This window comes from Notolabrus celidotus, chromosome 6 (assembly GCF_009762535.1).
Source record: "Notolabrus celidotus isolate fNotCel1 chromosome 6, fNotCel1.pri, whole genome shotgun sequence".
Lineage (NCBI taxonomy): Eukaryota > Metazoa > Chordata > Actinopteri > Labriformes > Labridae > Notolabrus > Notolabrus celidotus.
Window position 1 is genome coordinate 12187226 of NC_048277.1, and position 12034 is coordinate 12199259.

General features: G+C 41.0%; 1 protein-coding gene across 1 annotated transcript in view; it reads right to left on the reverse strand.

The window, feature by feature from the left end:
- Positions 1-1719: 1719 nt before the first annotated feature.
- sf3b3 (splicing factor 3b, subunit 3) overlaps positions 1720-12034 on the reverse strand; it is a 35551-nt gene continuing 25236 nt past the window's right edge. Inside the window, 9 exon segments of the mRNA XM_034685289.1 lie at positions 1720-2741; positions 2876-2958; positions 2961-2979; positions 3355-3377; positions 3380-3466; positions 3469-3496; positions 8828-8926; positions 9063-9275; positions 11569-11694. Coding sequence (XP_034541180.1) covers positions 2601-2741; positions 2876-2958; positions 2961-2979; positions 3355-3377; positions 3380-3466; positions 3469-3496; positions 8828-8926; positions 9063-9275; positions 11569-11694 — 819 coding nt within the window. The 3' untranslated portion in view covers positions 1720-2600.

A 12034-nucleotide genomic window follows, 5' to 3' on the forward strand; every position in this document is an offset into this window, starting at 1 on the left:
AGCATCCCTACATTGGCTCCCTGTTGTTTTTAGGACTGGTTATAAGGTACTTTTAATCACATTTAAAGTGAAGTATCTGATATTCAACCACATAAGATTAAGTATATGTTGCTAGTCTGTGTTGTTTAAAATAAGTCCAGAGACCCACAAGAATGAGTTACAATAGTAGGCTCCAGAAGTCTCTAGGAATGGCCTTAAAAAAAGATCACCTTTGACCTAGGCAAATATATGGTTGACAGTGACAGCTGACGTCTTTGTCAATACTTAGAACAAGGCGTTCGTAAAAGGAGTCAAATAGCAGCTAACGTGAAACTTGTGTTGAAGAGCCCATATATGTGTATGTTTGAAGGACACTCTCATTCTAATTTGAGTGCACCTTCATAGTATTTAAGCCAGAACGTGGGGATAGAAGAGAGGCGACTTCATCTGGCCCGGTCGTCCTCCAAGCAGTCGCGATGCTTGTTACTGATGCTGATGCTGTTTGATTGTAATAAATCTGATTACTATCCAAGATGGTCAGTGTCACGAAGTTCATTCTACATCTACACATCACGGGCTGTTAAGATACAACAAAAGCACAACATGGACTCGCCCCTCAATACATTTTTGAGCTTTTAACTCCCTATGAACCAGGATACAGTCTGAGATCCTCTGGCAGTGCTCTGCTTGCTGTTCCACAGTCTAAACTGAAAACTAAAGGCGACAGGGTCTTCGCTATCAGAAAAGCCCTGGCTGGTAGCACCCAATGGTGCTCTTATAGTTAAGATTTTATTTTGTGAATTTATATTAATTTTTGACATTTTTCATCTCTGCTTTTATTCTGTGTGCTTGTATTGCCTCTCTCCTGCTATTGTCTGTTTTATTTTTTTTGTGAAGCACTTTGATACTTGTATTACAAAGTTCTATACAAATACAAGTATTATTATTATTACTGTTATTATATTATTATTAGCCTGATTCCTGACAGTCGTTCAGGACTATCAGGAACTAGAGTGAAGCAAAGATATACTAGACAATACAAAGTGCGGAGGGACATAACTAAGGATTAGATTACAGGACGACACTTCACTGTCAATCTTGAGTTCTTTGCAAGAAGTAAAGAGGCACATTTTGCAAAAGTTTAACTTGTTATGAAAGAAAAGGTGAAAAGCTGCTTCAGAACAGCACGGATGTGTTGAGTCAGACTCCATTCAGAGATGCTCTGAGTCAGTTTGCGGTCATTTTGTTCTTTAAAGGCCAAACTAATTTCCCTTATTTGTCAGTAGATTTAACAACATAATGATTATGTGTTTGATCATTCACTGGATGTCTCATATGAAGATAAACACTCACATCTCAACTGGACCTGAATGGCTGACCTCACTACAGCAGCTTAAATTATTCCCATGTGTCCAGTTCAGTTTATTTCAGCGGTTAAACTTTCATTTGAAAGACTGAACAAGTGAACTTTGATGAATTCACGCCAACAGCCAACAAGTGCACATTAATGAGACTGTTCTGCCTGCAAGGCCCGAATCTAATTCATGGGTTTCACGTGGTTTGACTTTCAAACCAAGAACTGCGAGAAAGTGTTTTTATCTGGAATCATAAAACTTTTGAAAGCAAGATCACAAACCTTGATATTGAACCTCATGTGTTAAATGATGGAGACACGAATCCTTTGGCTGAGCTTTGGTTCTCCGCACACACAGTGGCAGGAAATGACACACAAACACATGGTATTATAAAGCACAAAAAACAACAACTTTATTTACAAAAACAGACCACTGCCCCATCCCACAAAGCCCTAAATTCAGTGACTACTGAGGAATGCTATGTCTGCGCTTGTGGCTGAGGTTGGGAATTTTACAGGACTGAGAAGAACACCACCCAATGCAAACCTTCAGTATTCTTCCACCCACCTATTCAGTCTGAGTTCAGCTTCATCTAATGCCTCAGTTTGCAACGCTTCTTGCACCCTTGCTTTGGCTCAGACGTGTGAAGTTGGCTTCTGTCAGACTCTTGGTTCTGAGTGAAGCAGGCTCAGATGAGCTGCTGGTTAATCTGTTATGACCAGTAGGACCAGGAGCGTGTGATTTCTGTACACACATCTGTGTGTATGTGAATGACACTCATGTCAGCTGAAAGTGTGAGAATACTGCAACACCATCTAGAAATGGAGGAGCAGTGCTGGCTGAGTTTCCCGTAATGATTCTATGTAATGGAGTGTATTTGTTGCTGCATGTGTGCAGTTTCTGCTGACCACAGCCCAGAAGAGGTGTGCATAACTTGCAGAAGCAACTTACAGAAACTTCTCAGTAACTGAGTCAGCTTGTGTGTAGGTGGGAGAACGGTATTGACGATGTTCACACAACTAAGTGTGAACATTTACGTGGATTACGAGCATTTGACATCTTGTAAGTTTCCATGTTATTAGATGTTTGTCTGCCCACAGTTAAAAACAATACACACAAGTCCATCCATTCCTGACCTTAAAAAAGGGGCAGTGTGGCATAGCTGTGTGTGTGTGTGTGTGTGTGTGTGTTTGTTTGTTTGTTTGTTTGTTTGTAATGGTGTGTAGAATGCGTCCGTGTCCACCTCAGCTGTATGATGGTGCATGATTAGAAGGCGTAGCGAGTGCGAATGTCCTCTAGTTTCTTAGACACTTCGGGGGGCGTCCTGTCCAGCTCTTCTGCCACACTTTTCTGCTTGTGAGGGTCCATGCTGTTAAACTGCTCACACAGATCTCCATCGATCACATTCTGCAAATAAAAAAGAGGACGGAAAATGACTCAGTGTATTGGCGTCTCATAAACCACAATGCTGCAAACACTTCTTGAGAAGATGAACAAACCAGATTAAAGTGTTTCTGCGTAAAAGACAGAAAATAACAAACCTTGACTGGGAAGTAGTATGATCGGAAGCTGAGATGATCTCTGCCGCACAGTGGAGGGAACTCGGAGCGCATATGCATCTCTAATGCTGGAAGAAGTCGTGATCCTAGAGAAAAGATTGATATGAGAGATGAGAAGATGGAAAACTTGCGACAAAGGTTATGTACCAAATGAATCTTTCAATGAGACAGATAAAAGTGTTCTTTTTAGAGCCAGACTAATCATTTCTGACGAGTTAAAAAGGAAAGAATTCCTATTTAAAAATAAATAAGTTCATAGTTGGTTATGTAAAACTTGGTTGAGGAAAAAAAATGTGAATTTGTAAGACATTTCATAAACAGTGGTGAAATTATCACTTAAATCATGTTAAAAAACTGGTTTTGAAAATTGTGTACTCGTTCTGATCCTTCACATCTTCACCCCATTTCACCGCATACCTCTAGCCTCCGTGACACTGCTTGTGTGCATGTTTATTTCATACCTCGTGTGACGTGAACGGGACAAAATGCCGATGCCTCCAGACAGTGTGGTGTAGACCAGAGACTCTGAACCTCCGGGGATCAGGGTTGTTTTCTGGAGAGATAACACCGTTCTCCTACATGGTAGTTCACAACCACTTCAGCCTGAGAGACACAGCAGGAGAGAGACAGTCATGTGTTTTTTGTTATCTGGTTGAATTCGCCCCTCGAGTGTTATCCATGACACAAACAGATAGATGGTAAACAGATGGCCTTCATTTATTTCTGACCCTCGTGGCTCTTTATTACCTGAAATAACCCAGAACAAAATGCTTCAATTCAAGCAACACTTCATGTGACCAGAATTATGTTTTTAATACAATAAAAAAACATTGAATGATTCTATAACATTTTAAGTTAAACCAATACATCTATTGAGATGTAGACTTCCTGTAATGTAGCTCTGAAGAGTTAGATGTATCCAACTACTACTACGATGAGTGGTTGAGATAACAGCAGGGTTTGAGGGCGGGACTGGAAGAGGAACCTCAGGGGATGGACTGCTGGGTGGATGATGTACTCTATTTAAATGCTTAGAAACCTTTATTGCATGGTGGGTCCATTATGGTGGCAAGATATGTAGGTATGTGGAAGTTATTTGAAACACTTATGTTGTATTGCTGTCTCCAAACTACCAAAAACAAACATAAAAAGGTGACTGCTATAAAATGTGATCGTTTCAATGGTATGTCTTGTTGTTTTAAGCAGCTGCTGTAATATTGGGCACAGATTTAGCCTAGTGGTTAAATTGTGCAGCCATGTATGGATGCCGCCCGGGTGGTTTGATTCCAGCCTACGGCCTATTTCCCATATGTCATTCGCCCACTCTCTCTTTCAGTTTCTTGCTCTGTCCTCTGAACTATCCTCTCTAAATAAAGGTGTAAAGCCCCCAATAACATACTTAAAAAAATGAAAAAAATACTGTAATATTCGGTGTATAAGACTACTTTGATACCTTTTGTCATATATAAACAGTTATATTTCACCTTCATTGGCTAAGCCAGCTTGAAGAGAGACAGGAAATGTAGGGAGTAGAGAGCGAGGGAAGACATGCAGCAAATGATTCAGTTGGGAGTCAACTAGTGACTGCTGCAACAAGGACTGTAGCCTCTGTATATTGGCCATGCACATAAACTGCTAGGCCAACGCTCCCCTAACAGCTTCATTTTGAACACTTTTCTCCTTCATAAGATCATGATCATGCATTTGAAGAAAGGTGTCATACTTTTTGTAAATAAACCTTGTCGAGTGCTGTTTGATTGAACAACTCTTCAATTTAAGTTTCTAATAAAGGAAATAAATTATGAGTGGCGGTTGTTTCCCTTGCAGTACCAAAAGTGACGGACAAATTCCACCTGATCCGTCTCTGATATTTTCTTTTCTAGTCAATGTGTGACTTCCACTGGATCAGCTCCGTTGCCTTCTGGCTGTGTATCTGATCCAGCAGGTCGGAGCCCTCCAGATCAGATACACAAGACTTCTATTTTTGTCAGATGCTGGAGCACCAACATCAATCTGCACAGAGCAGATCGAGCAAGACAGGAAGTCAGGCACCAAAACACATCAAACATCCGGTTAATTTTCAGAATAAAACACTCTGTGTTATCACCAGATCGTTTTCCACTTAACTACAACAACAAACTGGGGTGATGAGTGTAGTCAGGCCTGGAGGTCAACAGGTCAGAGGTTTTCAGAGGCCGATAAAGAAAATAAGGATGAGGAGAGGAGTCGGATACTTGTTGATTCAGTGATTACCGCGGTCCACATGACTCCAGCTGTCCGGCGGTCCTACTCTGTGCTGCGTTCCGAAAACGCAACCGGTGGGTGATGACGGACCAGAGAGCAAAAAGCCGGACCGCAGCGGATCGGAGGAGACTGGACATGGATCTGGTGGAAGTCCTGTGTAAGTTGAACCGTGACTTCAAAACAAAGGGTAAACCCCTCATACAGACCATAATTATTAATATTCCCATACCGACAACAGAATCATATTTCCTTCTGATAAAATATAATAGCAGTGAATCTAGCCAGATTTGAAAATCGTATTACGTCTGGAGGATAATCTGAATAAGTGTTGAAATGTAATTTTCCTCAAGTCTTGGCACAGATCTGTTTCATTATCCAAACACTTCTCTCATCCGTAACGTGGTGCTGTGTAAAGCTCTGAGCTATATCTCAATGACCCTGACTTTTAATCATTGACTGCGTCTGCTGACTTCTAGCTGTCCACCGTCGTTCTATTGGAAAATTACAAGCAGCTAAATATAGACATGAGAGTTTGATCTTATAACCAGATATCTAAATGAAGCCATTTCAGGTCCCCATCTGATCAAATGTTCTGACAGCCACATGTATAGAGAGTATACGTTGGGTGGGCTCGGTGCCAAGGTAAAGCTGGAAAAGAAGACACGCACTGTCATAGTCCGCTCACAGGAATTGGTCGGGATGGTGAGATCTAATTAATAAGCATCAAAAACCAGCTTTAACAATAATTAGAGATAGTAATCAGGATGTACCTTGGATACAAAGGCAGCATTGGGCAGTAATTTAACCTCAGTATTAGGTTGTGCTTTTTTTAGCCTCATTAGCTTCATGTAAGTGGGCTGTATGCAACTCTGAGCTCCAGACACAACTAAGCCGACATATGCACAACACAGCTCCTTTCTGGTGGTGGTTAAACTAGCAGGCGGACGGGCAACATCAATGTCTCCTGAGGAATAAAGATCCCTTTGTATTTCTTTCGTTCATCGCTGAGGGCAACTTCCACCCATTCTGTTCAAATTCAAGTGATCAGGGTCATGTCTCCGCAACTGTGAAAGATTACAATCCAATGGAAATGTAACATCTTGCATAAGACTTAGCAGTTCCTACAAGACTCACATGGTGTCTCTTTGATGGGTTGAGTGAAGCTAGCATGAGCTGATGTATGCTATAATTTTTCTTAACATAAATACAACAAATGTTCGATAAAAAGTCAATATATATAAACCTGTCATTACACCCCCAACCACAGAAAAGGGAGGGGGCACTAATGCACATTAAACGCTAGTTGCCACCCAACATTAAACAGAAGAAGAAGAAGAGAGAGATGAATTGTGATAGCATCCTTTTCAATATCGCCCAGTTCTAGATGTGGGTGTAATTCTTGCATCACAGTTCTTTTACTTTGTGAACCCCCAAAATTCAAACTCAAATCATGCCTATGATTGTCATTGCTGTTCACTGTGTGTCATTGTGTTGCGTGTTGCCATGGTGCTTTCAGATGCCGTCTTCCATTTTACTCAGGAAGGGAAACAAGCCCTGGAGTTTGTGAATCAACTGGTAACCTGCTGTCACTGTGCAGTAGTTTGCAGTTTGCAGACTTAAATTTTGGACATGCTGGAAATTCATCCAAATAGTCGTGAGCAGCTGATCTGGATGTGATGGGCTCACGTAACCTCCTGCACACTGCATGCTAAAGTGACGTGCTGTCAGTACGAAATTAACCCCGACTTCCAGAGCAGTGCTGGGACTCAAAATCGGGTAGTATCGCCTCAACTCAACGTATGCCCGGCTTAAGCCTGATCAATGTACATAGAATCTAAGAGTTTTAAAAGAACCCTTAACAATCCTTAAAGAGGAACTCTCAGATTCAGCAACCTGCGTCTATTTCTGTGTATTAAGCAACAGGATAAAACCAACACATCTTGTGATATCTACTGTAGTTTTCATTAAGTCAGATCAATGTATTGCAGCACAGAGTGAACTTCTGACCACAACTAGAAACTTCCACATTTAAGTGTGTAAAATCTCAGACGTTAGTGAAGCTTTTTTGAAGTTAATACAATTGAGGGCCCCCTAGGACTACATGACAGTGTTCCACGCCTCCCACACCGAGACCTCTGGGGTTAAAACAGTCGATCTTTTCATACTGCTCAACAGACTGCTGTTCCTCTCTGACCTTGATCTTAACAATTACATTAATTAGATAAAAGTGGAATGCATTTAATCTAATGTAAGAGCATTTAGTCAAGCCATGTATGGATAATTGAGTTCATCCTGCTTGACCCAAACACGCACACACATCACTTTGGATAGGGATAAATGCAGGCGTCCACACCCACATCTAAAAACAGACACAGTACATTTCCAAAGTCAAACAGAATTCTCAATCAATGTGCACAGAGGCAGAAATAGCTGACAAACATTGTGTCACAAAGACAACTGGGACCAACTCATAATGTCTAAACTGGAGGGACTTTCCCAGACTATCTGCTACCTAAACACTTTCTGACCACCACTTAGATTTGATGTGTATTTCTTCATTCTGTGCGAGTGTGTGTACACAATTGCATTTGTTAGTAGGTTAAACTTGTGGTTGACGGTGTTATGCAGTTTGTATATGTGTGTGTGTGTGTGCAGATGGTTAGAGGAGGCAGACTGGGGCATCAGGCCAGAGTCGTGCACAGGCCTGACATTCTGGCGGCGGCAGCAGTCGGCCTGAATCATTCAAAAGCCAGAACACGAAGCCATGAGCAGCTGTTCTGACATCTATGCTGAGTCCAGGTTAAATGCTTTTCCATAATTCCAGCTAAAGTTGGGCCTGTCTGTTACATGCTGCTCTGTAATCAATGTCTTCTCACAATTCTAACCATCTGAAGGTTTATTATCCACTTTTGTTTTAAGAACTTGAAGAAAAACATCAAGATAGTTTCTTGGAAGGAATAATCTTTATAGAACCCCTCTAGAACGCTACGCTCCCAGCATGCAGGCCTGCTGGTCCTACCCAAAGTCTCTAAAAGTAGTATGTGAGGTAGAACCTTCAGTTATCAGGCCCCTCTCCTTTGGAATCATCCTTTCTGGAGTCCCTGAGCTCCCTTGTCTTGTAGGTTCCTCTGAGCTGCCAAGACGTCCTCCTGCTGTGGACATACCAGACTCCAGCTGATACGGATGTGCTGAGCTCCAGCATCAACAGTTACTACTACTCTCTCTCTCTTATTCTCCTCTATCCCTCTTTCCAACCACAACTTGGTCGAGACAGATGGCTGTCTCACATGAGTCTGGTTCTAATCGAGGTTTCTGCCTGTTAAAAGGAAGTTTGTCCTCGCCGCTGTAACTACCTAAAAAAGCAAGGTGCAATGCTCATGGTGGATTAAGATGAGATAAGACTGGATCTTACCCTGTCTTGATGTTGGGTCTCTGTTAATAATTTAACATAGAGTGGTCTAGACCTGCTATGTTTGTAAAAGCGTCTAGAGATAACATTTGTTGGGATTTTGCGCTATACAAATTGATTGATTGAAATAATTTATTTTACTTTTTTTTTTAAAAGCTCTGCACATCCTTTTAGTTATACATCCCAAATCTACTTTGATTTGATGCCCCAGTAGCTTCATTGATGTCCTTGAATGCCTAATCATTGTTTTTTTAAGGGTTGTTCAAGAATGTCTGTTTTACCTTCTGTGATGCTCCATTAAGGAGGCCTCTATCCCATAAAGCCTTGTTTCCTGTGGGGTCTTCATCCACATCATCGCTGGTATTCGGGGGAAGACGCACCTAAGGAAATAAAGAAGAACATGAGGACAGTCATTTTTTAATCACAAACAAGTCATTGTCCCTAATAAAAAACGCTGTGACTTCCATATCCGATCTTGAATCCATCTTTAATCTAATCCAACAGTTAGTTACTTACTATGCTGATGTTCCCAAACTTGTCTGCAGAGGCCATGGTATCGTAGTCCAGCAGACAGGCTGTGGTCACCCAGCGAGGATATGTGTCATCGGCGAAGATGATGAGCTGGTTCTCGTTACGTCGATAACGAACCCAGAACAGACTCTCCTGAACGTCGGACACGATGACACGCTGACCGATGGTGAAGATACCTGTCACCAGGTTGGGAACATGCTGAGGAGAAGAGAAATTAAGTACTTAGAGAAGAGGACAAGTATAATGAAGGGGAAAGGCTCTTTTTGTCACAAGCCAAACAGAACATGATGTATCCATGTTTACTTTACTACCTGAGAATAGAACAATACACTACTAATACAACCATGAGCTGGTGCACAGCAACCACCAGAACTACTGTTTGGTAACTTGATCTTAAAGGTGGTTTCATTTGAAAAACATGATCCCCTGTGGCTATCTTCATTTCCTTAAAATTGAATAAGTCGTACCAGTGTATGGGACGCAGTCTGTTTTGGCGGGTTTCTGTTTTTGTTCAGCTTTCCAGCTCTTTCTGGAACCATCTACAGAGATCAATCCTGCTGGCTAGTACGGTAGTTGAGCGCCGTCTGTGGTTGATAGTTGTGCGATACTGACCAATGTCCCACGAGCAAATAACCAAGACTGGTGCCAACCAAGATCTGCTGCTTACTTGTTTCTTTTCAATCAAACAAGAACTCTACAAGGTTTATTTGCCCAACAGTCCCACAAAAATGTCTTTAATGCACTTAAGTGTTTCCCAAACAATCCAAGAATTGAAGTGCTCAAGAGTTTAAAGTAGGGCTGAGCGATATGGAGTTAACAAATGAAAATAAGTAATTGCATTTTAAAAAATGTCTGATTTAACATTTCTCCTGCGTTCTGTGTTTTGTTTCTCATTGTGAGGAAGTAAATCAATGCATTAGAGCTGGGTGTACAGGAAGAAGAAAACAGGACAGACCCATAATGTCTGTGTTTATTCAGTAAAGAAGAGTAAGGAAGACAGAATTTATTTCTTTATTTGGAATGATCCTGTGCTGAGATGTGATCAACATGTTTCATAGTATTTCATGGTAATGAGAGGAGACGAGCAGACATTACTTTGATCTGCTGGTCTGTTTTCCATGCGGTCTCTGGCGCGAGCGGTGCTGTGTTTCAGAGCACACCCTGATATAATACATGATCACTGCCTCCTCCTATCAGAGCTTATTAAAGCAATGCAGTTATGAGACATAACATGCATCTGAGTGTTAATGATCTCGTTTGTCATTTTTCCCCCAATGTAATCAGAATCAGCTGCTCAGTCCTTTTAGTTCACAGATAAACCGCAGAGCTTTCACATCAGGAACAATGGGCTTTACATTATTAAACTAAAGTTTAGTTTAACGAGATCACATCAGCCCGTCACCATCGTGTCGGCAAAGAAGTTTGTTATAATTTAATGTTTTTAAATGAGGTGTATGTGAAAGTGAGATCTGTTCACGAGTGATGGGGGCAAAAATAATGATCACTGTATCCAGCCTAAGCTTAAACTTCTACATTATAACATTATAATACCTGCACAGGCTGAGTGAGGTGTTGTAGTTTATTCACCTCTCTTGAAGATTCTCCCTTTCACTCTGCATGATTCATCCCTGACCAATGTTACAATTAAATACAAAGTAAACCACGGTTTAAACGATTCAAAATTGAATGTTTCAAGTGATGAACAAATATGAGTTAGAAATCCTTTCATTGAGTGACTGTTTTTGCGTTTGCACTGCATGTGTGTAATCTGACACGAAGGAGATGAATGCTCCATTGCGCCATTCATATGAGCGAATACACCACTGAACACAGACCACTGGGAACTCACAGGAAAACCTTTACAATGCAGTGTTGTCATGATCAGTGGGCGTGGTTTAATAACACAGTGAATTGATTCAATGCATGTTGTTTGTGTAGCCCCTGGTCTGCATTAGCGTGTTAGGTGAGCAAAGAACTGCAACATATAGAATGTGCCGATACTATGATCCGCATTAACAGATTGTGGACAGGATTTAGTGTCATCCTATCACAGACCTTTACTAACAGGTGACTTGTATATATGAAAATATTTGCATCATTGATGACACAGCTGTATTCATTTCAATTCCACTTTAGATACGTTTCTATAACAAAATCATAAGATGTGAGCTTATTGTTACCTTACTCATCAACAGATTTACAGTTATGTTTTTTAAAAGAGGACGGCAACGTGACTTTATGATGGATACATTTTTTGTCAGAATCAAATGTTACTTGTGATGACCTAAGTGTGACAGCAAGCTGTTGAAAGACTTCCTGTACTCCCTGATTAACTAGTTGGCAAACAGCAAAATCACCCTCTGTCAGTGATTTTCCACAGCTTTGCTTGTCAGTATTGATGCAAGAAATATTCACATCAGTGGCTTAATATACATGAAAAGCTTCACTGGGTGCATTCATTGAGTGTTCTGGTTTAGGGTCCAAGCGTTACCTTGTTTTCACATTTGCGGAGCAGCTTCTTTTTGCCGAGGTCGTAGATTCTAAGCAGTTTCCCAACTCCCACTAGGATTCTTCCTTGGAACGGCGCAATGGCTAAAGGCACGTCCTCCACAGGGGTCTGCAAATCAAAACACAAAAGATTCAAGGCATTTGATTATCAATGTTGTATAACAGTAATAATAGTTTAGATGGTGTAAATCTTTCAAGGTAGGAGACCTGCATTTATGAAGAAGGAGCTAGTGTGTCACTAAACACAACTTTATTCACAAGCTGCAAATCTTCTGTCCACTCTTGTGCTTGTGCTTATTTTCGGAGTTCTCGTAATGTCCAAATTGCAGCATTAAGATCAAACCATGCACCTACCTGCCAAATGGCATGTTCTTACTTGGCTTTGAAACAGATAATCAAATCCCTTAATAAATCCTGTGACAGGAATAAAGCCACAATGATTAAATGAA